Consider the following 27244-nt stretch of genomic DNA (forward strand, 5'->3'; position numbering starts at 1 on the left):
ACTGATTATCACTTCTATCTGATATTCTTTGGTATCTGACTTGCCTTTGTATTTGTACAGTTGTCTCCCTGTTTCACCATCATCCCAATGCTTCTGCCATGTCTCCTCAATACGTGTTTTTATAATGCTTTTGACTTCCGCTTTGCTTAGAGGGATCTGGACCTCTATTACAGACGATTTGAGTGATTGTTTAGCTATAATGTCCACTCTCCACACCACAATGAGCAGGAACCTAGACGTCTCATCACCCGTTTGCATCTTAACCCTTTTGTCACTTCCTGTCATTGTACGCCACCCCCGCTGTGAGCAATCCCAGCAGGCTCAGTACTTTTCGTTAGAAGCACGGAAGTATTAAACTCAAGCAGATTGACCTTTTGTTAGAGCCGATTTCCTGCTTCTTGAATTCATGTGTGCACTTCCTGGTGGTTTTTAATTTTACTTCCTTTCTGCGTGCAAAACATGTTCGTGGTTTAAAACAGTAACGTGCAATCCAACATGAAAACGTGTGTCCTAGCCCTTACTTCACTAACATTCTTTTATCTCTGAAGGCAACACAAGCAAATACAATTCCCCCCATTTAAAATTGCAACAGTAATTGGCTCGTCACGTGATCGCACGCGCCCTTCCCTCATCGAATTCTACGTAAACTCGTCGTTGCAAGCAGCCAATACGTGGCGGGCAGAGCAGCGGCGTCGTCCAATGGGAGCGCGAAGCTCGTTTAAATGGTTTAAAGAGCGGCCGTTTTGAATTTCAACCGTAGCGGGCGGCTGGTCGGTCGCTGAAGGTTAGGGCCGCCGGTTGTGGACCGAAGCGAGATTGGACTGACTTCAGGTGGGTCTCACAGCGACCAGCCGAGCCCTTTTGCCCCTCTGGACCCCCCCCCCCAATTGCCTTTATTTAAGAGTCGTCAAGTAATGTTCTAGCTTTACGAAGTTCCGTTAAGACCGCTTTCAGTCAGGTTATGGCAAATGCCCTTTGGGAGAGGTGCCGGAGAGATTTATTAGAATATTGATGTCTGTAGAGACCAATTACTATTGGACAAACTGGTTTTGTCTGCACTGGCGGTGACTGGGGCGCGACCTGGTAGATCTGTATAATGTTATGTGGGGCATAGATCGACTAGTCAGTTAGTATCCTTATCCCCAGGGTTAAAGACGACACGCAAGTAATAAGGGGTAAGTTTTTTTTTACATTGGCGTTTGCCCGAAATGTGCTGCTGTGATGGTAGTAGAGGCTAATACAATATAATAACGAGCTTGCAGGCTTCCCCGAGTATTAACTCGCAGGTTGAGTCGGTGATGAGAAAGGCAAATGCAACGTTAGCATCCATTTCGAGAGGACTAAGAGTACAAGAACGAGGATGTAATGCTGAGCTTTGATTAAGGCGTTGGTTAGACCGTATTTGGACTTGGGACAGTTTTGGATCCCCAGAGAAAAATGATGCTCTGGCATTGGAGAGAATCTAGAAGTACTTAATGAGCATAATCCTAGGAATGAAAGGGTTAGCATATGAGGCGTGCTTGATGGCTGTGGGCTTGTACTCACTGGAGTTTATAAAAATGAGGTGGGAACTCATTTGAAACCTGTGGAATATTGAAAGGCCTAGATGGAGTGGATGTGGAGAGGATGTTTGCTGTAGTGAGGTGAGTCTAGGACCAGACGGTACAGCCTCAGAATTGAGTGGCATCTATTTAAAACAAGTTGTTGAATATGTTTAAGGTGGAGATTGATAGGTTCCTGATTAATCAGGGTGTCAGAGGCTGAAGGGAGAAGACAACAGAAAGGATTAATGTTGTTAGGTGTATGGTGCAATATTAGATTAATGTTCTGAACTGTAGATAAAGCAAATCGAAGGCCCATATCCATGTTAGTCTGGTTTTTTTTGCAAAAAAAAAAGAAAATCCAGTTTAATGCGGTGTTATAGGTTACCTTAATGGCTGATGTACTTATGAGTCAGTGTGTGGAAGATAACATGCTATGCTGGTAGTAGCACCTGTGTTTCTCTGAAGCTTTATTTCAGGAGCCTGCCCAAGAAAGTTTTAATTGTTGCATTTTCCTCAGTTTGGGTGTCCAAAGTATCAAGTCAACTTTATTATCAAAGAACATGTGTTACCTCATCTTGGGATTCATTTTCCTGTGGTCAAATCTATAGAAGACTGACTATAACAGGATCAATGGAAGCTCAATCAGAGTTGTACAGGACAACAAACTACTTATGCAAATATAAATATCAGCAATTAATAAAACATGAGATTAAAAAGTCCTTAAAGTGAGATAATTGGTTTTGAGAACATCTTAATGGGTGGACATTATGAATGTAGTTATCCCTTGTTATTCTAGAGCCTGATGGTTGAGGTGTAGTAACTTGTACCTGATGGTGAGAGTCCTGAGGCTCTTGTACCTTTTATCTGATGGCAGCAGTGAATCGGCCCTTGGTGCCGATTTCTGAACATGGATGCTGCTTTCCTGTGATATTTCATATAGATGTGCTCATTGGTTGGGAGGACTTTACCATGATGAACTAGGTTGAATTCACTACATACCTTTTGTAGGTTTTTCAATCCAAAGGCATTGGTGCATCAATACCAGGCAGCCAATTAATTCACTCATCCACTACATTTCTCGAAGTTTTAGTTGTCATGCTGAATCTCTGCATACTCTTAAAGTAGAAGTGCTTCTGTACTTTCTTCATAATTGCTCTTGTGTGCTGGGTCCAGGTCATGTCTTCTGGGTTAGTAACACTCAGGAATCTAAAGTTGCTCAGTCTTTCCACCTCTTATCCTGTGTTTTGGCTTATGCACTTCTGGTTTCCCTTTCCTGAAGTCTGCAATCAGTTCCTTGGTCTTGTTGACATTGAGAGTTTGTTGTGACACCACTCAGCCAGATTTTCAATCTCCCTCCTGTATGCTGATTCATCACCACCTTTGATATGGCCCACAATAGCATCATCAGCACATTTAAGTATGGCTTCAGAGCTGTGCTTAGCCACACAGACATAATTATAAAGTGATATGAGCAGGGGGCTAAGCACAATATACTGCAGTGCATCATGGCTGATGAAGATTATGGAGGAGATGATGCCAATCCACATCTTAATTGTTGCATTTCCTTGTCATTTTAGTTTAGGAGTCCAACTATGAATTAGTGTTTGTAGGAATTAATGGGCATGGCACGTGTCAGCTTTGTGGGCGTGCTGATCTGGTACAGGCTTTGAGCTCTAAGTAGTTTAACATTTAATTTAAGAATACCAAACTATTGAGTCTTTGGATTTTTTTTAAAAGCCCATTAGCTGATCACACTCCCTTCCTCAAGACAGCCTACATTTTGTTATTCCAATCCAAAATGGTTGGGTATGGGTTCAATGGTACTATGGCAGTAGTTTATTTGAAATCACTGTCATCACATTTTTTAAAGTCTCATGTTTTTAATTTGCTTTGTGTTAAACCCATTAATTTTTACTCAACCAATGGAAACTGCCTGTTTACTACATCTCTCATCTTTAAACATTTGTATCTGTTTTTAGGAATATAGTCAGCAAAATTTAGTGAGTGTTAGAGTAATTTTTGGGTTTAGGTTATTTACATTTAACAAATGGCTTTGGCTGCCAGTCTTCTGTTTCTTGATACTGTATTGTGGATTCAATGCTTTTCCTAAAAGCTGTGAATACCAGAATACCAGTCTGGTGCTGGTGGGATTGATGTAATCAGAAGGTGTGATGTTTGTAGTTCAAAAGAAAGCATTGTCTATACTTTGTAAATATGGATTGCCCTTTGTGCTTAGCAAATAAATATCAAGTCCCACACTGGGCCAGCAGACCTTTCCACAGAAAGCATCTCGATGCATGCAGTACCTTGTTTTGTTGAATAAAGAAGCTGCTTTGTATCTACCAATAACTCCCTCTTTCTGGTGATTTCATTCATGCAACAACAGGGGTATTCATGTACTTAAATTTAGTATTTTTGACAATTTATTTTCAAACATGCTAGTTTTGGTTTTTCTATGAACTTGATCTGTTTAAAAAAAAATAATAATAATAATAATAATTAAACAACATAATTTTGTAGCCATCATTGACACCATCCCCCTAGTAGATAAAGGGAGTTCTTTTCTACTCTTCCACATGTTTTCTTCCTGTTTCTAGAAGCTTTTTCAAGAAAGCCTTGACTGGCAGTAGCTTGCGGTATTTATTACATGCAGCGTTTGGCACATTCGGGAAAACTCAATCTGGCTTATTATTTGTATGTTAAACTTGTAGGTGACTTGTGTTGAGGAAGAGTTGCGCCAATACAATACATCTAATTGATTACAAATGGAGAAGAAGCTAGCCCCACAGGGAGAACGTGCTGGAGTAGGAAAGGTAATTGTTTTATCAGGTTGCTAGACCATTAAACTACTTTCCATCTGTTACCTTGGTCAATAGTGCACACTAGTGGATTGAAGCATTTGGTAGTGCTTTGGTTACTTTCAACTGAGATGTTATTCTGGTTTTTAAACTTATTGAAGATTCTTTTGCATTTTCGAATGCAGTGATAACCATAGTGACTTCCTTATGATTTTTCTCTGCCTCATACTGCTTGACACCTGCATTATAGGTCATAGTGGCCATTTTGTGCACTATCCTAAAACTGAAACTAAAATTCCTTATCTGAACAAATCCTTCAAAAAGGAATCTGAAGAGGTCTCTAGTTGGGATTTCTCCAGACATAATGTAAAATCACTATTTGGTCAAAGGTACTTGAGTAGTGGTGAGTGAAGTAGAGGGTGTGGCAATTGCTTTTGTCAGTGTTTTCATTGAGAATGGTTTATTTTAAAAGATGGCAGCCTTCGATAGTGTGAAGCGTGTCGTGGAATCTCAACGAAATTTACAGAATTGTCCACCTTCAAGGAGTTTGCCAACTCAGCGGATGACACCTGCTTGTAATGTGGGCCAGCAACGTGCACCTCTTCAAGCACGGGTTTTGTCTTCTAATTCTCTTCCAAGCAAGAGCCAAGTGCCAGCTGATCAAATAAAGCAGAAAATGCAAGTCCCTCCACATTTGAAGCAAGCTGGTCAAACTGAAGTTAAGCAAATTAGTCCAGCTATGACAAACCCAACCACCACGCAGCCAGTTGAGAAACCAAATGAAGGTAAGATACTTGGATAAATCTTGGTGTTGAACTGGGATGAAACATACTACAATGTTTAAAGATATTTATCACACTAAGTAATTCTGACATTTTTCAACCATATACTGTTCTCGCAAATTGATAACCCACTACTGTACACGGGAAGTCAAATCTGTCATATGTTCAATTGAAATGTGTGCATTTTCAGAAGTTTTGGCTGAAAAGCTTAAGAAATTGTCCTAATCTTTAAAGACTGGTACAGTGTCTTCTCTTTTGTAAGTGTAGGATTTTAAAAAAGCTAAAAGAAATTACACAATACATCTATCATATGGACTAAATGTCTTTGTGCTTTGCCAAGCTTTCTGTATCAGAGTATCTAATAGAGCTACAAATAGTAGTAATGAGTAGCCCTACATTTTTTTAAATCATGCAGTGGTTTCTGGTTAATTGGGTCCAGTACATTTTGGCCCAATTTAGTGGCTGCATGAAAATAGTTCAAAAGGTATTTAGAAAGAGGACAACAATTTCAGTAACAAATTCTGTATTTAAATGTACAAATAGTACTGCAGTGCTATAAAACTGTATTGGTTCCTAATAATCAACAGGAATTCATCCAGTGTGTGCAAAGAACAAAATTAGTAGATACCCAATGCAGAGAATGGGCTGCCTTCATACAATCTCTCTCAAACCTCATCCTTCAAATCTTCATTTTGATTCTCAGCAGTTTTTGGTATCTCCACACCTGAGTGCTTGAATCCACAGTGAGCAAAACAGTTTGGCATTATTTCTCACCAGCTATTTGTGACAAATCACTGCTTTTTGAACACAAGCACATGCAACTGACACATTTGGAAAAACTGTTCACTCGAAGCATGCTAATCATCTAACAGCCACACAAGTGTGCACGACAGGCGCTAGTTAGAACCTGTATGGCAACTGCCTTAATTAAGTGACAATGTCCCAAATAAATGGAGGAAATCCCATCAATTTTGTGTTCTGTTATTTAAGAATTGTCCCAAATAAGTGGTTGCCCCAGTTAACCAGAATCCACTCTATTAAATTTTGTATTTAAAAACAATTCTTGCAATCTTGGGTGATAGAGCAAAATCATTTGAAATTGTGATATAAACATCAGTTCCTAGATGGTTGGGTGCTTGACTAAGGGTACAAGTGTTTTTATCAATCTGTCTGTTGTCTAGAATAATGTTGATAGAAAGGATAAGGAAAGAGTACAGTATTGGAGATGACTCAGGCTTTACTATTAGAATAATTGTTTTAAGGCAGCTGGGGTGTACTTGGCAGTAATGCGAAGAGGATAATGGTACTGGGATAAGCAGGCTGGAATATGGAAAGGCATGGCAAATGAAGTTTAATTTGAAGAAGTGAGGTGATGGGAAGAATGAGGAGAGGCAATATATATAAAGTGCATGATCTGCCTGACATTCAGAGGTAGGACAAGTTAATGATCTAATAAGCATATACAACTCTGGATTTTTATCGGTTTTCTTTAAAAGCAGGAAGTATATTAAGTATAAAATAGCTGATTATTTAATAAGCTCAAAGCATTTTGGGAAGGTTCAGAAAATATTTGCCTAGCTTGGGCTGCAGGCTACAGTTGCAAGGAGAGGTAGGAAGCTCTGGATAAGACTGAGGAATGCTTGAGCAGAGATCCAGCGCAGATGTAATGGGACAAATGGCCAATGTTATAGAAAAGTAAACAGTACAAGTTTGGGGTTACTTGGGTCAATTAGCAAGGTTAACTGTTTTCATCTCTGATGAAACAAGAGCTTGAAAAATTATCTGCCTTCCAGCAACTGAGATGGTTTTTTTTAACTCTTTAGAGCAGTTTATTAATTCGGGTTGGTTAATTGACAGCTTGTTTCCCCAAATGCCTCAGTGCGATTTGAATTTGTCCTTATTATTAGCCTGTGCTCTTGCATTACTAGTCTAGAAACTTAGCTACTTTGTCAGTTGTACAATTTCCCCAAGCAATAATTTAGAAGATTATACAAAACCAAAATTCTACAACTTGCTCCACAAAGAAATTACTGGAAATTAATCTTGCATTGTCATGGTTGGTAACCACTATGTTTGTTTCCCATGTGAATAAAGTATTTGGTAAGGTTTTGTTTTGTCTCAGTTATGTGCTATGAATAAACAATGTCATTGCAAATTCAATTTCAAACCAGCTATTCTAAAGCTGACTTTTGTTGCAATGCAGTGGTTTATTAAAAGAATGGGAATAAAGTGGCCCTTTTCTGGTTGGCTGCGGTAGATTAGTGATGATTAGGGGTTGGTGTTGGAGCTGCTTTTTTCACAAGTTTGGATGACGCAGTTGGTGGTTTATAGCCAAATTTGTGGAGGGACAGCTAGTGATGAGGAAGCAGGGTGTCTGCAAAAGGATCTAGATGAGGAGAATGGGAAAAGTGGCAGTTGAAATATTGTGTAGCAGAGTGTATGGTCATGCACTTTGGTAGAAGGAAGAAAGATGTAGATCATTTTCTAAATAGGGAGAATATTCAAACATTAGAGGTGCACCATTCCCTGAAGCTTACCTTGCAGGTTGAGGCAGTAGTGAGGAAGAGAATGCAGTGTCAGCATTCATTTCAGGAGGATGAGAATAGAGAAAGAAATAAGGATGTAATGCTGGGATTTAAAGTATTGGTCGGACTGCACTTGGTGTATTGAGCAGCTTTGGACCCCTTATCTAAGAAAAGATGTGATGGCATTGGAGACAGTTCCGAGGAAGTTCAGCAGAATTACTTCAGGAAAGGAAGGGTTGATGTATGAAGGAAGTCTGGCTCTGGGCATGTACTCACTGTAGTTTAGAAGAATTGGGGGTCGGGGTGATTTCATTGAAACCTGTTGCATATTGAAGGGAGTGTGCAGAGAATGTTTCCAATCCTTGGAGTCTAAACTGGGGCACACCTTCAGAATGGAGGGATATTCATTTAGAGCAAAGATGAGGAATTTGTTCAGCCATGGTGGTGAAATCTGTGGAATTAATTGCCAGTGATGGTTATTAAGGCCAAGTGATTGGCTGTATTTAAAGTGGAGGTTGAGAGGACCTAGATTAATCAGGGCATGAAAGGTTGGAGTGTGAAGGTCAGAGGAATAATCAGCCATGGTAGTATGGTGGAACAGATTTGATGGACTGAATAATTCAATTGTGTTTTGTAGTATTATGGTCTTTATGCTCTGAGGAAATTTCTATTGACTGGAGTACAGTTGGCAGAAGCTAGTCGTGGATTCAGTTTTTTAATAGTTACAACAGTCATGTCATTTGGTCCATCTGATACATGCTGGGCTATTAATCTGCCTAGTACTATTGCCTTCCATACCCCTCCTATCAAGGTACCTATCTAGATTTCTCAAACGTTAAAATCAAATCTGCAGCTAGCGCCTCTGCAGGCAGTTCGTTCCACGCTCACCACTATCTGAGTGAAGAAGTTCCCCTCGTGTTCCCCTGAAATATTTTTCCTTTTGCTGTTAACCCATGACCTCCAGTTCTAGTCTCACCCAACCTCAGTGGCAAAATCCTGCTTGCATTTACTTTATCTCTACCTCTTATTTTGTGTACCTCTATCCAATCTCCCTTCACTTAAACTATCCAACCTTTCTCTCCAATGCAGATTCTGAAGTCCTGGCTACATCCCTGTAAATTTTCTTTCGTGTAGGTAGGTGACCAAAACTGCATTTATGATATGATACTCCAGATTGGGCCTCTCCAACACCTTCAACATAAATGCTAACTCCTGTACTCTGATTTATGAAGGTCTGTGTGCCACAAGCTTTCTTTATGTGACACTACTTTAAGGATATTATGGATATGTTTCCAGATCCCTCTATTCTGCAACACTCTTTAATTTCCTGCAATTACTAACCTGCTCATCCTTTCAAACTGTAACACCTCACACTTGCAGCATTAAATTCCATCTTCCCTTTTTCAGCCCATTTATCCAGCTGGTCCTGATTCCACTGTGATAGTCTTCCTTGGTGATACTACTTCCTCCAACCTTGGTGCCATCAGGAACTTGCTGATCCTGTTTACCATATGTTTCGTATTGGACCCAGCACTGATCCCTGAGGCACAGGCCTCCAGTCAGAGAGGCAACCATCTATTATCACACTCTGGTGTCTCCTACAAAGCTAATGTCTAATCCCCAGGGCCTGACAAGGTGCTCCCACTGACCCTCCGGAAGGCAAGTGCAGAAATTACAGGGTCCGTCAAAGACAGCTACTGGTGAGGTGCCAGATGATTGAATATGCATTGTTCTGTTATTTCATAAAGCTGCTAAGAATTAGTCAAATTATAGGCCAGTGAACTTGATATCAGTAGTATGCTGATGTCTAATCCAATTTACTATCTCATGTTCAATGCCAAGCGACTGAACCTTCTTGACTAACCTTGCACGTGGGATCTTGTCAAAGGCCTTGCTAAGGTCCATACAGACAACATCCACTTTCCTGGTAACTTCCTTGAAAATCTGTAGAAGATTGGTTAGACACAACCGGCCACACACAAAGCCATGTTGACTATCCCCATTCAGTCACTGTCTATCTAAATACTTGCATATCTGAGTCCTTTTAGAATACCTTGCAATAACTTGCATACTAGTGATGTCAAGCTCACTGGCCTATAATTTGGCTAAATCTTAGCAGCTTTATGAAATAACAAAACGATGTGTATTCTCCAGTCACCTGGCACCTCACCAGTAGCTGTCTTTCACAGACCCTGTAATTTCTGCACTTGCCTCCCGGAAGGTCAGTGGGAGCACCTTGTCGGGCCCTGGGGATTTATCACCCTAATTTTCCTCAACACAGCAAACACTGCCTCCTCTAATCTGTTTAGGGTCCATGACCTCTGTTTTGCCTCACTTTCTAGAGACTGTCCATTTCCTGAGTAACTACAGATGCATAAGAAAACCATTTCAGATCTCTGAATCTTATTTTGCTCCATGCATCAATGACCGCTCTAATCTTCCAGAGGCAGAGGACCAATTTTGTCCTTCGCTACACTTTCACTCTTGATATACCTGTAGGAGCCCTTGGTCATGCCATTTTTTTATTTTTTGTTCTTGGTTTCTTAAGACCACAAGACATGGGAGCAGAATTAGGGCGTTCAACTCATTGAGTCTGCCCCACCATTTCATGACTGATCCTGGATCCCACTCAACCCTACAAAATGAGCCTTCTTGCCAACACAAGGAAATCTGCAGATGCTGGAAATTCAAACAACAACACACACAAAATGCCGGTAGAACACAGCAGGCAAGGCAGCATCTATAAGGAGAAGTGCTATACGAGTCCTGACGAAGGGTCTCTGCCCGAAACGTCGACAGCGCTTCTCCCTATAGATGCTGCCTAGCTTGCTGTGTTCTACCAGGATTTTGTGAGCCTTCTTGCCATATCCTTTGATGCCCTGACTAATCGGTAAACTATCAACTTCTGCTTTAAATACACTGATGGACTTGGCTTCCACCACAATCTGTGGCAGAGCATTCCAGATTCACTACTCTGGTTTTTATTTATTTAAAAAAAAATAAAATTAAAAAAAATTCCTCGTTACTTCTGTTCTAAAAGTTCATCCCTCAATTTTGAGGCTGTGCCCTTTAGTTCTGGATACCTCCACCATAGGAAGCATCATCTCAATGTCCACCCTATCTAGTCCTTCCAACATTCGGTAGGTTTCAATGAGATACATCCGCATTCTTCTAAGCTCCTGCTGAAGAAAGTTCCTGCCTTTTAAAGCTCTTCTGATCTGCAAGGGAATGCATCTGCATCTGTGCAGTACTCCACTTTAACATCACCAGGTGGGTGGGGGGAAATGTACCACTTTTTAAAGCTCTTTGCCAGACTTGTGTGGGAATGCTTCTACTCCATTCAGTGACTCCTTAAGCATTCCTTGGGCATTATCTTGCATTTTTTTTACTCAAGGACCTCTTTTACTCCCTCCTGTCTATACCTAATGTCCAACTCCTTTCTTAACCAAGCTGCAATATGTCTGAAACCATGGTTCCCTAAACCTGCTATCTTTTCATTCTGGCAGGAATATCGAAACTCTGTACACACACAATTTCAATTTTAAAGGCCTCCTGCTTGCCAAGTACGCTTTGCCATGAAACAGCCTGTCCCAATCCACACTTAGCAGTGCTTTATGATCCCATCAAATCTGGTTTTTGTCCAATTTAGACTCTGAAAGCAAGGACCAGATCTGTCCTAATGGTATAAGATCACCAGATGCAAAGTGTTCCCCTGAACAAATGTCTGTCACTTTGTGCTTTTCATTCCCTAATAGATCTAGTATTGCACTTTCTAGTTAGGACCTCTATGTACTAATTAAGGAAATTCTATCCTATCCAGACTTTCCAGTTAGTCCCAATCAATGCATGGAAAGTTAAAATCACCTACAACCATGTCTCCTTGAACAATCTGTTCTCTACAGATTAATTCTAAATCCTGCAGACTGTTGGATGTGTACTGATATAATCTCATTGATGTGGTCATCCTTTTCTCATTCATCAGTTCCACCTATATAGCCTAGTAATTGCATTCTCCAGTCTGGCCTAACAGTACTATTGTGACATTTTTACGTGGTTTTGATACCTCCTCCTCAGTCGTGTCTAGAACAATGTAACACTGGAACATTGATCTGCCAGTGCTGCCTCTTTCAACCAAGTATCACTAAATGTTAGTGCTCATTATTCCACCCACTGATCCATACCCTAAGCTTTCCTTGCAGTGAAATGGACACAACTCAGAACATTTGTCCCACTGTGATCAATCTTTTGATTTCTGACTTTGTGCGCAGGCTTAACAATAGTTCTCCCCACACCTCGCAATGCCACGTGCAGCGCTAGCAAACCTTTTTTCAAGGATATTGGTGCTCCTTCATTCGGGTGCAAACCGTTTTCTGTTCAGGTCGCATCCTCTCTAGAACCCAATGATCCAAACATCTGAAACCTTCCTTCCTACACATCTCCTTAGTCCCGTGTTAGTCTGTATGATCTTCCTATTTCTGGCTTCACTAGCACAGGGCATGGATAGCAATCCTGAGATCACAATCCTTGTGGCATCTAACTCCCTGGATTCACTTTGCAGGACTTCATCACCCTTCCTACCCATGCCACTCACACTTACACTATAAAATGCTGTGTACCCTATCTGATGTCCCTGACCCTGGCACCTGGGAGGCAATATACAGTCATAGATGACATCAGCGCAGAAATGGGCCCTTCGGCCCATCTAGTATGTGCTGAACTATTACGCAATTTCCATCAACCCACACCTGGACCATAGCCCTCCATACAGCTACCATCCATATATTTATCCAAACTTCTCTTACATGTTACAATTGGATCTGTATGCACCATTTCTGCTGGCAGCGCGTTCCACACTCTCACCACCCTCTGAGTGAAGAAGTTCCCCTTCAGGTTCCAGTTAAATATTTCACTTTTCACTCTTAACATATGACATCTAGCTGTAGTCTCACCCAACCTTTGTGATCAAACTATATCTGGAAATCTTGTTCTCGTCCACAGAATCTCATGTCTGGTCCCTTAACCAATGAATCCTATCACTACAGCTTAGCTCTTCTCCTCTTCGCCCCCTTTCCTTCTGAGCCACAGAGTTGCTGTGGCTTTTCTCTGCTGGTTATCTCCCACCCCCAACAGTATTCAAATCTGTATACCTGTTGTTAAAGGGAATGCCACAGTGGTTCTTTGCACTGACCGTCTATCCTCTTTCCCCCTCCTGGTAGTCATCCGGTTATGTGTTCTGATCCTTGGGTGTAAGTACCTTCCTGTATTCCCTGTCAATCAAGCCCTCAGCCCCTCGAATGATCTGGAATTCATTCAGCTCCAACTCCTTGATGTGATCTGAAAGAAGCTGCAGCTGAATGCATTTCCTCCAGTTGTAGATGTCTGGGACACTGGAGGTCTCCCTTTCTAAATCCTACAAGAGGAACATTCCCTAACTGGTCTTTCATCTACAATGCTTCAACTATGCAATGAGAGAAAAACTAAGAGGGGAAAAAATCTACCAACAGCCTATACCTCCACTCACTGAAGCATCTGAGCCAAAGGTTGAACTCTCCACTCTTAACACTAGCCCATTCACAAGGTGGCTGCTCCATTTAAACCTAACTTTTTATTGGCCCTTGCCAAGTGCCTAACTATGTGTAATTCATTGTCTCACAAGGATTGTGTAGAATACCCTTAGACCACTGGTCCTTGTTTCTTTGTAAATCTCTCTACTGCCATGCAGTCCAAGTTCTCCAGGGGAACTGTGGCACTTGAAATTTCCTAACTGCCCCAGTCATTGTTCTTGGATCAAAGTTATCAAAATGTATAAATTGTACAAACTTGTTTGCTTACAGGCAACTGCAAAGCAAGAAAGCTGAAAGAATCCAATTAAAATACAAAATAAAGACCAGCACTTGGTGCACAGAGAAAAGGGTATTTAAAAACCCAAACCATGCAAACTCCAGAAGTGAGCAACATTCTGAACCAAAATAAGTCCTTGGATCCGAACCCTGGAGTAGGCACAAAGCCTCCGTCTCGTCCATATTAGCAGACATGGAGCACAGCAGCCAGAGCTATCTTTCCAGTCTATTTAGGCTTTTAAATTGTTAAAACTAAATATGGAATAGTACTGTGGACTAGGACCTGGACCCCAATGCAGTGGGCCTAGACCATGCTGCCCGGCGACTCGCTTCAGGCCCAGATTTCACCACCCAGCCTGAAGCTGCTTTTGATTTCTCCAAATTGTCTCAGTGCCCAAACCATTTCCAACTTCACACGTAGGCCAGTAGTATGGGCGTTGGAACTCCTCTGCCTCAACTTTTCTCTGAATTGTGCACTCCATCTGCAATCTTCATGCTTCACATTCACTCACCTCTTCATTGTGTTTTATTATTTACCACAATTTGCTTCATTAAGATCTTGCCTTTGGGACTACTGGTCAGCTGTCACACACATTTTGGTTTTGCCATCTCTCACAGAAAGTTTGTAATGTAATTTTACCACAATATAATTTTGATGCTCTTAAGTTTCCATTAACATTTCCCTCCGCCTTTGTGATAGTTCAATATCCCAAACCAATATACAAATTGAATGGGGTTGACATTACAAGATTGTGTCACTCCGTTCCATTAGCTTCGTCTCCAAAAAGATGCTGGCTGATCAGAATGATTTCAGCCTCTGATATTTCACACCTTTAACAAGAATATTTACCTCAGATTTCAAACCTTTCAGACTTGTTTTGACTGAGGCAGTAATTTGGCATGCAGTTGTCTGCTGGTTCCATTACTTCCATTTTTTTGTCATAATTCTACCTTTTTAATCTCCCATGAAGTGGTTGGCATTAGTGGAGGTGAGGGTTAGCAGTTTGAGCCATTACTCCAATGATCTTTGAGGAATTGTCCTGTTTTGAAACTTGACATTTGTTCCACTTAGTCAGAATACAGCCATGTGTTTACAATGCCTATTTTCATTAAAGTTGATTTGATCTATGACGGTGAAGAGTACTTGCTGAGTGCATGTCAAAGTAATTTGCTTGTTAGCTATGTAGGGATGCAAGCTTTTAAAAGTTTGATGTAAAATCTGGTATCTTGAATTATAGAAGGAAAGTAAACAATCTAAATACCGTTTCTTTAGATCTTTTTGCTAAATGATATTCTCACATGTTTTCTTTTTAATTAGCAAAAACAGCAGAGAATACATCCGTGGAATGCCAAAGTTCGAGTGAAAAGAAAAAGTGAGTTTAAATACAACCTCTTGGCTCAATTTATAATGCCCTTTAATTATCTTTAAGAAAAACAACTTTATTCTGATTCATAGCTACCATGAGTTTTCAGCCCAGGAGACTGGTAGAGCAGTTCAAATTTCTTGCATCCTAGCATTGATACTTCAGTTCCATACATTTGTTGGGTCACAGTCACAACTGCAATAATTTTTAATGCTTTTGCTCTTTCAAAACTCATTCTTGGGTGCCACATTAGTAATCATCTTCATTGCCATTGTGTCCAGATTTGCATGCTTATGGAAGATAATTCGATTTGCCAATGCTCTTTAGTTAGATCCAGTAAGCAGAGTGTTCAGTTCTTCTGGGTCAAGACAATACTTGCTGTTGCAGGATCATCCTGTTTTCACTTGATCTGTAAACCTTTTGAATCCTCTTTCCATATATCATTGTAACCTTTGTGCACTGTCATCATTTGCATTTGAACATTAGCCCTTTGAACAGTTGCATTGACCTCCACTCCTATCTTTACATTGCAGATCCCAAGTTACTTATCAAAGATAATATCTCCTATCTGTTCACATTACTGAAGTCCTTTCTCCTGGGAATTATCTGATAACCTTATTCAGTGACTTTGCTCCTGATGTGTTGTGCCCAGAGTTGATACAATGTTCCAGCTGTTGTGTGTGCTTTTCACTTTTTGCCTTTAATACTCTTTTCATGCTCTACGTCAGATAGTATCTGTGGATAAAGAAAGTCAATCCTTGATCTGGGATTTCTTTTAGAATATACCTGGTGTTTATTTCTTGCTTTTCCGATGAAATTGTACCACTTGCCACTTCTCAGTGTTAAATGCAGGGGTAGGCAAACTTAAGCACAAATGATTTTCTAGCATACGTTATTCATTAATTTGAGGCAAAACATAACCATTTAAATGGATAATACCCATATTAAGTTTTTTTTTATGGCATTTATCTGGCCCGCCATCAGCTCATTAATACGTGATCCGGCCCACAGAGGCAAAAAGGTTGCCGACCCCTGGTTAAATGTAACACCTATCCATTCATTCTACAAGCTTGTTTAGTCTTTAAGTCCATTACTACCTTCCTGGCACTATTATGCCTCCAGTCTGTCGTCTTCAAATTTGGAATTTTATAGCCATGTCCAGCCATAATTCAGAAAACATTTGGTGTACATACTGTGTACTCCACTCTGCCTTCTAGCCTAAAATATCTAACGCATGTACTAATTCCAGTTAATTTACTAGTTTTCCAGTCATGCTTTTATTCCTTGATCTTTTCGAATTAAGTGTTTTGCCTTGCAGGGTGTTTACCTTTCTATTAATTCTATATCATGTATAGTAACTTAGATATTTCTCCCATTGATGAAAAGTGGTGTGCCAGGTAGTGTTGCAATCCCTACATGATCTGAGTTTTCCTGGGTGTTGCAGGCGTCACAAGCATTTAGTTGGTAGGCTAATTGATTGCTATAAATTGCCCAAGTAGAGTTTGGGGATGTGGTGAGAGGTATATGATCATGGGATATAAGGAAATGGGTGGATGATGGATCAAATCCCTTGTGTTGGTAAGAAATAGGGTACTTCAGTTCACTTCATACACTCAGTGGATGCCATTTTTTATCCATCTTTGAACTTGTAGATAAGTTTGTGTTTTCAAGTTTTTGTAATTCATTCCCTGTCTTGCCCCTTTTATTAATAGAAAAGTAATATTCTTGCTATTTTGCTTCTCCCCAATGCTTACTATCCTAGTAATGAAGAATGCTGTTGTCCTGGTAATTTAGATATGGTTTAGTCTTGAAGCTATCAAGCATATGTCAATATCTGGACTAACAAGATTTTTGCCTGTAATCATACAGGTTCTCCCCAGCTTAAATGCCTAATTTGTCTATAGTCCATATATATTAACTAGTGTTTTGAAGAATCGTGCTTCATATTTGCCTATTGCTGCTATCCTTCCAATAGCTAGGAGCTCGGTTCTTGGCTACGTTTCCAACTTGCAAACTGGTTGCGAGCAATTCACAGGGGTAGAGCCCTGCTGTAACCTGGATCTGATCTGTATTGTATCATCAGTTCACCAGTTACTTAACTCCTGCATGTCCTTTTGTTACACTGGGTTAATTGTTTTGTGTTCTTCTAACTTTCTTCACTAATATACACAGCCTTAATTCTGAAAATTGTCCTTTAGAGCTTGCATAGAATCCTTTTAACTCATTTCTTCCATCAGCTGTTTGAATTTAGCAATGTCGTGATCTGTTACGAATTAAAGAAAAATTACAGCAATCTTCGTGCCAATATTCCTCTAATTGTGGGCATTTGTACATTTCTAATTATTCCAACACTTGCAGCCAGACTTTCAGCTGCTTGACCCTGACCACTAAAATTTCTTGCCTAAGCTGCTTAGCTTTCCTTGCCTTTTCATGGCTATCTTTCCCACTTTTGTAGAAAAGGAAATGCATGGACAATAAAGCCCAGCACAATTAAAATCAAACTTGGATAACAAGAGGAAAAACCTTGGTCAAGGTATCATTTTAAGGTGGTCCTGAGGGCAGAAGTGTGACTGGCAAATGTTTAAGCTAGAGTATAAAAATTAATGGAGGAAAGAGGGATTTTTGCTTTCTAAGAAAGCACATCAATGTGCTGTTGAAGGAGCTTTGAGATCATGTCTTGAGCAGAAGATTGTATAGACAAATGGAATGCTGAGGATCTAAAGGACTCAAGTAGAAACTTCTGTCTGCAAAAGTCTTTAAGGCCACTCTGGGAGTACTGAAACTCTAGGCATTACAAAATGGAAGTAGCATGATACAATTAACAAGTGAATCAAGTAGGAATGTTTTGCACTAGTATTATACTCAATTTCATTAGTTATGATTTCATCAGAAGTTATGAAGGTGGTAAGTGCACAAAAACAGATTTTTAAAAAAAAACAACAAATAATGTGCAAGTACAAAATAGGTGATTTTCAGATATACAATTGGGATTGAAGGAAGTCAGAAGCAATTGGCCTAAAGTAGCAAAAGGTGTAAAAAGAATATTAAGTAGCTTGTGAGCCGATGCAGTCGATCCTGCTGGTTGGAGTTTCATAATTGGGGACAGTCTATAAATCTACCTAGTCTTTTCCATCTACCAAGGTTTGTATCTTTCCTGAAAATAAATGATGTAGAAATTGATCTTGATTTGAAATTGATTCTTAATTGGCTGGCTAATTTTTTCTTTAAATCGTGTCAAGGCTCCTGCAACTCAATTGTATTTGTTAAAAATACACTTGGAGCCATGTGTACTGATATATTTATAAATTCTAATTAACTGCATTAGTTTTGGGCCACTTTTTATTTCTGGTATAGTTGGAAATTTTTAACCAAGTAATTCAGGAAAGCTTGGACTTGTAACCATGTTGTTTTAAAACTGATGCTTTAAGATGATTTGCAAAGAATTGATAATCACAAATGTTAAGTTAATCAAGTTGGTTTAGCCTATCAACTTTGACAGTGAAATGCACATAATTGCGCATTCTTCTGACAATGCTCACTGTTTCTTAATATCATAAGAAGTTACTTGAAATAGAGTTGTATTTGAACAAATGGGAATATTATGCAAAAATGGATGCTCACGTTGATGAGGGCATGGATTTTTTTAATTCCATGATCTTTTGGTTTTTGTTATAACTGAGTCTTCCTGATTTCTCAGAAATGTGGATGTAGAGGATTGGGCATCGAATTTCTAAAATGGTAAACTGTTCTAAATAGTTTAAAATGATTTTCTGTAATTTTGATTAATAATCAACCATACCTTGTTTTTAGAAAACAGTGGTGCTTGGACGACTTTGAAATTGGGCGTCCACTTGGAAAAGGTAAATTTGGAAATGTGTACTTGGCCCGCGAACGACAGTCCAGATTTATCTTGGCATTAAAAGTGCTTTTCAAATCTCAACTTGAGAAAGCTGCTGTGGAACACCAACTCAGAAGAGAAGTTGAAATTCAATCACATCTCAGGTACATTTGAGGACACAGATTTATAAACCATGCATGAACATTTCTAGGTCTCGTCATTTTGTATGTACCAAAATCCATTGGTGCTACTTGGTTATTCCATGGAAATTTTCTAGTGATTTTTTTTTATATATAAACAGATGGGATGGTCAAGAATACATTTGACATGAGTGTTAGACAAAAGGCTTTTTGGGTCTAGTGAATCTTCCCCTTTGTCATTCTTCACGGTCCTTGGTTAAGTTCATTTCCAATTTAATTTTGTCTGCAAGCAGCAGCCTTTAATGAGTCTCTTGAGTGACCCAAAATTTTAAATTGTCTCTGCTTAAAGGAGTGGTGCTTCTTTTTCCTTGAAAGTAATAATAAGTAAAGATTTCCCTATAATCTATAATCAAATAATCAACAGCCAATGAAAAAGTAATGCATATCGTTGCCAATAATGATCCACAGGAACAATCTGCTGAACTTCATAATCTACTGCAGTCAGCTTGACTGCACATACTGTGTGAGGAACAATTGGTTTCAGTACCAGCTTATTTAAAATATTCATGTGTGCAATGCAGCACCCTGTGGTTAAATAGAATATTGCATTCATTATTGGAGATTAGGCTATTGGTAGTTGCTGCAGGTGGAATTTAAAAAAAAATTACCTGGATCTAAAATGCCAGAATTTGTAAGTGTAATCCTTGTATACAAGTCATTGTTATTTAGAGGACATCTACGTTCCCAATGCGATTTGAAATTAAATCCAGTACACAGGAATAGATAAATAGCTGCTTGTTGAGACTGCTGGCTTTTATTTCTTCGCTGAAATATTAATTATTGGGATATTGTGTCCCTTCAACTGTGTTCATTTTGTGCAATGTGTATCGGAATGACTGTAGAACAAGCAACATGTTAAAAAACCATCTGCTGACTGGGATGGAGAAGGTATCCTACATGCTGCTACCTTGGTCTGAATGAATATTATTTTGTGTATAACTTGAGTACTTTTTGCTAATACTGGTTAGCACCAGCCTTTGACTGAAAGCTTGTGCATTTATTACTGTCTTGTTCTGGCTTTGCAGGTGTGTAGTTTTTTCCAAATTATTTGTTTATTTCAGTTAAATATAAACTGTTAGTGACCATGGTGTATTTAGGATGGTAAAAATGATATAAATCTGAGTTATAGAATCATTGGCAAAAGTGCACAAATATCACCAAAATTCACTCTGGGTATGGCCTATTGGGTTAATGGGTGTCTTCAATTGGTTATTTTTCATTGCTGTTTCTAAACTAATTTTCATTTACCATTATAGTTCAATATAGGAATCTGGTGTGCAAAACATTTTGTTAGAAGCTAAGGCTTTCTTTAGAACAGCCCTGCCGCCATGTCTGACTATTATGCAAATCCCATTTGTTTGCGCATTGTCCATAACCCTCTACTCCCTGCTGGTCTAAATGCCTCTAAGTATTACTGCTATTGTGTTTCCACCTTTGTAGCAGTATTTGAAGCATTTGCACTTTAAATAATTAAAAAGAAAACTTCCTTCACTATCTTCTATCTAGTACTTGGCATTTCCACTCTGGGATAAAGTTTATCTGTCCTGCCTATATTTATTAGTAAATTTTACATTTTCAGCAATGTTAAATGGTTTCCTACAGGCATCCTAATATTTTAAGATTATTTGGCTACTTCCATGATGCTTCAAGAGTGTATTTGATCTTGGAATATGCTCCACGTGGTGAACTTTACAAAGAGCTGCAGAAATGTGGAAAATTTGATGACAAACGAAGTGCTACGGTAAGAGATTACTTGAGCAATTTTCTGTTGTACAGTATGGAAACAGGACCTCTTGATCAACTCATTCATTCTGACTAAAGTTTCTTCCTGAGCTGGTCCCATTTGCCTGTATTTGATTTATCTCCCTCTGGCCCTTTCCTATCCATGAAACAGACCACAAGTATTTTTTTAACATTGTCATTCTACCTGCCTCCGTCATTTACTCTGGCAGCTCCTTTGAAAATTGAAGGAGAAGCTAATCTCCCTCAAAGCAATTTTCTCTAGTTTGATTCCCTTACCTGGGGAAAAGACATTGTCTATGGCCATCATGATTTTAACCTTGAGTTACCTGCAGTTGGCTCTTGGAAAAACACTAATGCAAACCCTGCAGTCCTGGCACCATTCTTGTGAATTTTTTCTGCACCCTTTAACTTAATCCTTCAGTACAGTGACTAGAACTGCACACTGTCCAAATATATCTTGTACAGGTGAAGCAAGATACTCCAGTTACTATCAAATAGGACATTGAGTCTGTCACCCCTTACATCCAGAGAGTACTCTTACCTCTAGCTTTGTATGTGGGTGGGCATATCATGTCCCAATCAGTTATTGACGAGGTAACGGAGATGATTTGGGAGGGTGTGGTGGCTGATGTCTATGGAATTTAGAGTGACTAGTTTATAAGATTAGATTGTGATCCATAGTGATCTAGCCAATTGGATACAATTTCCTAGGGGAAAAAATGATATGGTGATTGAGGTTTGTTATTCAGACTGAAGATCTGTGATCGGAGGTGGTTCTCAGAGATCAGTGCTGTGTCCAGTAAATAATGGAAGTTGATGGCAATATTGCTTACATGATGTTTTCAAAATTGCCAAAATTGTCGTGGGCAGTGAAGGATATCTACGGTTACAACAAGTACTAGATGACTGGGGAAGCTGGTCAAGGAATTCAACTTGCCACGTGATCAAACTTTAACTTTGGTATAGTACTGAACAGCTAAGTTTGGAAGCTTCTGTGATGCTGAGGCTTTAAAAATTCATTCTGGTAGCACATTACCGGTTAAAGTGTACTTGAATTTGTCTGGAGATAGAATATTTCATCTTCAAAGCAAGTCAATGCAAATTTAAGTTTCTATTTGAATAATCACTTTGTTTTCTCAATAAGATGTGCCCTGTTTCACTGAGGTAAAAACTGGGGATTGTAGGAATAATAATTGTTTTAGTTTCCACTGGTATTGAATGATGGACATCCTTTAAAACAGGACTGGTTTAGGCATATTCTTGCTATGTACAAGGGGGAACAAAAGGACCAGACGAACTGGCTGGTGATAAATCAGTGTTAAATTCTAAACTCTAAGGATGAAAACCTTTTCAATGAGGGTTGGTGGGAGGGGGTGGTGGAAGCAGAGCAAGTGTAAATCCAGAATCTACAAATTGGGCAGTTTATTTGACCGCTTCTATGGTCTTTGGTAAAGGACAAATTGCCTACTTGGGTAAACTGGCATTTTTAAATTTTTGATATAACAAGATTGTGGTGCAAAGGGTGTTTGACATGAGCTAATTTTTGATCAGGTTAAACTATGATTGCTGGAAAACATTTAGAACATGAACAGACTATTTGGCTCCATCTGCCTGTTCTGGCATTCAAAAAGGTGAACTCTAAAATTGCTGCCCTTCAGTATTAAGAAAAGTACAGATGTGTTTTGATTGCAGTCATTTATCTTCCAGATCCTTAGGCAGACAATTCCAAAACTTAATTATTCCTCACCTTTCCCAATTTTGTTTCTAAATGTCCTAACCCAATTTTCAGACTCTCAACTTTGACTCCTCAATCAGGAAAAAATCCTTTATCTCCCTCAGACCCTCACTGTTCAAAGTTGAGTGAAAGTCCTAGCCTTCAGAGTTGTTTATAACAGACTTGTCCCTAAGATTAGTCTGAATTTGCACTGCAATTCCTTGTAGCAATTAATCTTTTCATGTGCACTGGGCTTCCCTTCCTTTCTCTATACACCAGGATCTTTATTAATTGTAAGATATTTTTAGCTTGTAGTTAAAACCTATCAACTTAAAAATACCACTATACCATCTGCCTTCCTAATTGTCTGATACAGTTCAAAGACGTTAACACTTAACCTCTCAACATTTAATGGTTGGTTATGATTTGAAGAAAAGTAGCTGTTTACTAAGGCCAAACTAGATTATTGCTTCTCTTGGTGTGTTTGTGAATATATTAATTTCAGCAGCACAATGAGCAATTTCAAATATCTAGATGAGCTAGAATATGGACCAAGATGGCATGGGATTTCAATTACATACAAAATTAACATAATTTTACATGTTACAATTTGTTTCAAAGAATGTTTTACAAGAATACCATTCTCAAGAGGTATTGGGACAGTAGATCTATTCCAGATTTGCTGGGTGTTCATTAAGTTAAATACAAAATTGAAAATTATAGCCTTTGCCATACTGAAGCAATTGAAGCAGTAACATCGTGCATTTCTAGTTGAGGTACTTGGGAAAGGATATGAAAGCCTTTGAGAGGTAAGAGGAAAGATTTACTGGAAGTTGTGGAAAAATGACGTTGAGATCTGTCTCCTTTTGGAATTTTTCAATACAGGATATGGGAGTTCATATCATTAAAGAAAAGTAAAGCTTTTGTTTTGGATTCAGCTGATATGAGCACTGATTTTTTTTTATGAAGTCTAAATATGAAAATAGTGGAAGGTTTAGTTTCACTTGCTAGCAAAGTGCTTTTCTTCATTCTTGATCTGTTTAAATCACCTCTTTAAATATTGTCAGGTTAATAATTTTGGACTCATCAATTTTCCTTTGTAGTACATGTCTGAGCTGGCTGATGCACTCGTATATTGCCATTCAAAGAAGGTGATTCATAGGGACATTAAGCCAGAAAATTTGCTGCTTGGAGCAAATGGAGAACTGAAGATTGCTGATTTTGGATGGTCTGTGCATGCTCCGGCATCCAGGTATCTAGTTTCTCCAGCTTGTAACTTTATCCTTTGACACATTTATGAAGTTAATGCATCTCAGTGTTAATGATTTCCAACAGTTGGTGTTAAATTTTCTTATTACACTTTCTTTGAGCCTTTGTTCTGGTTTGGAGATTGTCTAATCCAGTTAATTTCCAAAGCCTGCTGGTGTCCTAGTATGGCTCAACCTTCCAATGTTTACACCAGCCTCTTTGACAAATTTCATCTTTTCCCCTTATGGCCCCAGTGAACCCAGTTACTTTATAGACCATAGTGGCAGTTACTACAATTGCTGTTCTATTGGGCAATAGATGCCAGAGTGCTTTCACATTTTCATATATCAACTATTTTAAATCTGTCCCATAGTTATTGGCATTCTTTTCAAGAGAAATTCAATTGGTTATGATATATATTTAAATCAATGATCCAAAAGGAATGTTGGAAAGTCCCCCACATTTCTCATTTGTACATTGAATGATCCACAATACTAATTGCTGTGATAGTTTGTTTCCATGTATACTATTGCCTTGGCTAATCAATTCTTTAAATATTATACTGTTCAGCTGAGCAAAGTAATTTTATTGAATGATTTGAGCAAAATTAGGAATGTGATGCACTTGCCTTATCTGAATATTTTTCCCCCAGAATAGAGTATAGCTAACTAAAAGTTAATGTGCATTAATCTAAAATATCCTTTCTACTTTCAGGAGATCAACATTGTGTGGTACTTTGGACTATCTGCCACCAGAGATGATTGAAGGAAAAATGCACGATGAGAATGTTGACCTCTGGAGCCTTGGTGTTTTGTGCTATGAATTTTTAGTAGGTCATCCTCCATTTGAAGCAGCTGATCGCCAAGAAACCTTTCGGAGAATTTCTAAAGTAAGTAAATTGGGCATTCTCTTTTTCTTTTCTTTTGCAGGGACCAAATGTCCTCTGACTGCTATTGAATTTTCAGGTGAGATTCTTTTTGTATCCAGTTGAGTGCAAGTGGAATTACCATTTGGAGGAGGAGACGATGTTTTTTTCCATTTGTGGGATTTAGTAGGTTTCAGGACCAATTGTTTGCTTGGATTTCACTTCATTTGGTGTTATAATTCTCTTTTGGCCTATCTCTCAATATTAACTATGCCTGAGCAATTGCAGTTGCGTGTTTGAATCAGTTTGTTTTTTTTAGGCGGATTGGTAAATGTCTTAATTCCAGGACCAAAAAGGGGGAAGTTGGCATGTTGATTTACTATTTGGATTTGTGATAATACTCCAATACCAGTATTTGTTATTTGTTTTGTTTCCTATATATATGCAAGTCTAAATTGCATGTTTTGCACAATACGCTCATAACTATTATCTTGTGGAAGTTAAGAATTTCAAAGATGGTTAAAAATGGTAAAAGACTTACTGGAGAAAGTGTGAAACTGTTAATGCTTCGGAACTATTTTGTATTGCTTGTTCAAAGATTACTTATAGTGATATCTTGTTAACTTTTCAGGTTGATCTTAGATTTCCAGCCTTTGTAACAGAGGGGGCAAAGGATCTAATCAGTCGGTTGCTTAAGCACAACCCCAACCAACGGCTAGCATTGAAAGAAGTACTTGAACATTCATGGGTGGTTAAAAATTCCACTAAGCCAACCACTCAAAAAAAGGAACCTTTGCCATCATCAAATCCCAGTTCTTAAAGCACAAAGACAACAAGCATGCTGGTTTTGAGACATAGTAGTGCAATAACTTTTTTTGATTGCCTGCATGCACTATTGTCTAGTCTGAAATGCTGGGATCTAGCCATTATTGTTTCAACAGATCACTTAAAATCTGGCATGATGTAGAATACTCCTCAACACCACTAATGTTAATCTTTATTAAATGTCTTGGAAAATTTGTATGGCGTTCATTCAGTTTACTGAAAATATTTCTACAAGTGAATGAAATTAACTCCGAATTGTGAGTGTACCTCAGATGTGAATGCTGTTCAAAAGGGGTGAGATTGCTTCAATTCTGGTTTGTGAAGCCTGTTGACTTTAAATTAGAATTCAACTCCTTTGACTGACTTGGACTGGTTAAATGAGAAAATCTGTGTTGCTGATGTATGGTGAACTGGGATGTTTCATTAATTTTGCCTATAGCCAGCTCTTTGAATTGTTGGCTTAAGTTGCTCACAGGTTGTATATGTTAAATAATGACCATCTTGTGCTGTTAAACTTCTAAAGTTTGACATTTAAAATTTGAATTGCAGTAACACCCTTTGTGTAAAATAAAACAAATTACCGCAACCATTAATGACAAGATTTGATGTATTGAAAGGTTGAATTTAATTTTGTTAATTCGATCTGTGAAGCCTTTTAGTATTGTATACAATGAACCTCCATGGATATTTTAATCATAGCTGTAAAATAAAGACTTCTTCTTTCAGTGCCCACTTGCATGTAATTTACATTTAGGACTTGGGCGTTCTCCTTTCGCTGATTATAGGCTTTTTGAATAGAGAAAACTATAGAGCAGATATTGCATATAAAGTTTAACTCTAATCCAGTAAAACAGCAGGCACATGAGTTCCAATCAAAGCTGTATTTGTTCATCCACCACTTTGACAAAATGGGTGTACTGTCCAACAAACAGCAAATGATTGTGTTGGGTGTTTCTGTAATGACAAAACTCTGGACATTGGTAATGTAGAATACTGCAAGTCCAGTTCACTGTTCGTTGGTGAGACTGAAGGCAAGGGAGCTGCATTGCCTTGGTTGTGGTGAGGACTTGGCCTGTGCCATGGGATCTCTTGTGGCAGTCACCCAGGGGAGGAGATGCTGAGGCAGTGCAGGAGAGTAGGGGCCTCTGGACATGCTGGAATCTATACCAAGTTAAGAGCTGGTCCAACTCCTCTTGGTGCTGCCCTCTGGTGCTCAGTGGAAAAATAAGCTGGACCAAAACAACTTGCAGTCAATCTACAATCATGCCACTCAGATGTGGGCTATACTTTGACTGTTTTTCTGAAATTGTATTGATGTATTACTTGCACTGTGCTATTGGTAATGTGTTTTGCACCTAGGCCCTAGAGGAATACTACATATGGCTATATTCGTGTATGGTTGATAACTAAACTTGAACTTGATTGGTCAAATATTGTATGCAGTATAATTGAACTTGACCCAGTCTGTTATAGGCTGGATAATTTGTGCTGCTGCTGAATGAAACCTTGCTGGATTTCACTCTTGGTGAAATGTAAATGACTTGTATATTTCATGAACTGGTTGTCCTTGAATTATGAGTAGTCTTAGAACTTTGGGTATCCTTGATGGATTTGATGTACTTCTGATGAAAAGCAGAATGCAAAAGATTAATTGATCTTCATAGTGAATGATAACAAAATGCTGGAGAAACTCAGCAGGTTAGGCATCTATGCAGGGGAATAAGTATCTGATGTTTCCTTCAAGTTGCTTTTCACAGGGATATCTCTACATGACTCCTTTTGTCCACTTATTCCTCCCCACTGATATCCCTCCTGACATCTCAATGGCTCCTTCACACCCAAAACCACTATTCAGGGCCAAAACAGTCCTTTTTATCTAAGGTGCCACTTCACCTGTAAGTCTGTTAGTCGGGGTCATCTACTACAGCTGGCACTCAGTGCAGCAGCTTCTACATCAG

At 39.0% G+C, this 27244-nt stretch overlaps 1 protein-coding gene across 2 annotated transcripts; it reads left to right on the plus strand.

The window, feature by feature from the left end:
- Nucleotides 1–677: 677 nt before the first annotated feature.
- On the plus strand, nt 678–26016 carry aurka (aurora kinase A). 2 transcript variants are annotated; one of them, XM_059978740.1, is made up of 9 exons: nt 678–831; nt 4256–4357; nt 4815–5127; nt 14808–14862; nt 18664–18855; nt 20494–20632; nt 23452–23600; nt 24311–24485; nt 25093–26016. In XM_059978740.1, the coding sequence occupies exons 2-9, from the start codon at nt 4310–4312 to the stop codon at nt 25279–25281; spliced, it is 1260 nt and encodes a 419-aa protein (XP_059834723.1). In that variant the 5' UTR covers nt 678–831; nt 4256–4309; the 3' UTR covers nt 25282–26016. The 2 variants fall into 2 exon arrangements, with proteins under 2 accessions (XP_059834723.1, XP_059834724.1); XM_059978741.1 differs by lacking the exon at nt 4256–4357 and having other exon boundaries at nt 721–831.
- Nucleotides 26017–27244: the final 1228 nt, after the last annotated feature.

This window comes from Hypanus sabinus, chromosome 9 (assembly GCF_030144855.1).
Source record: "Hypanus sabinus isolate sHypSab1 chromosome 9, sHypSab1.hap1, whole genome shotgun sequence".
Taxonomy (NCBI): Eukaryota; Metazoa; Chordata; class Chondrichthyes; order Myliobatiformes; family Dasyatidae; genus Hypanus; species Hypanus sabinus.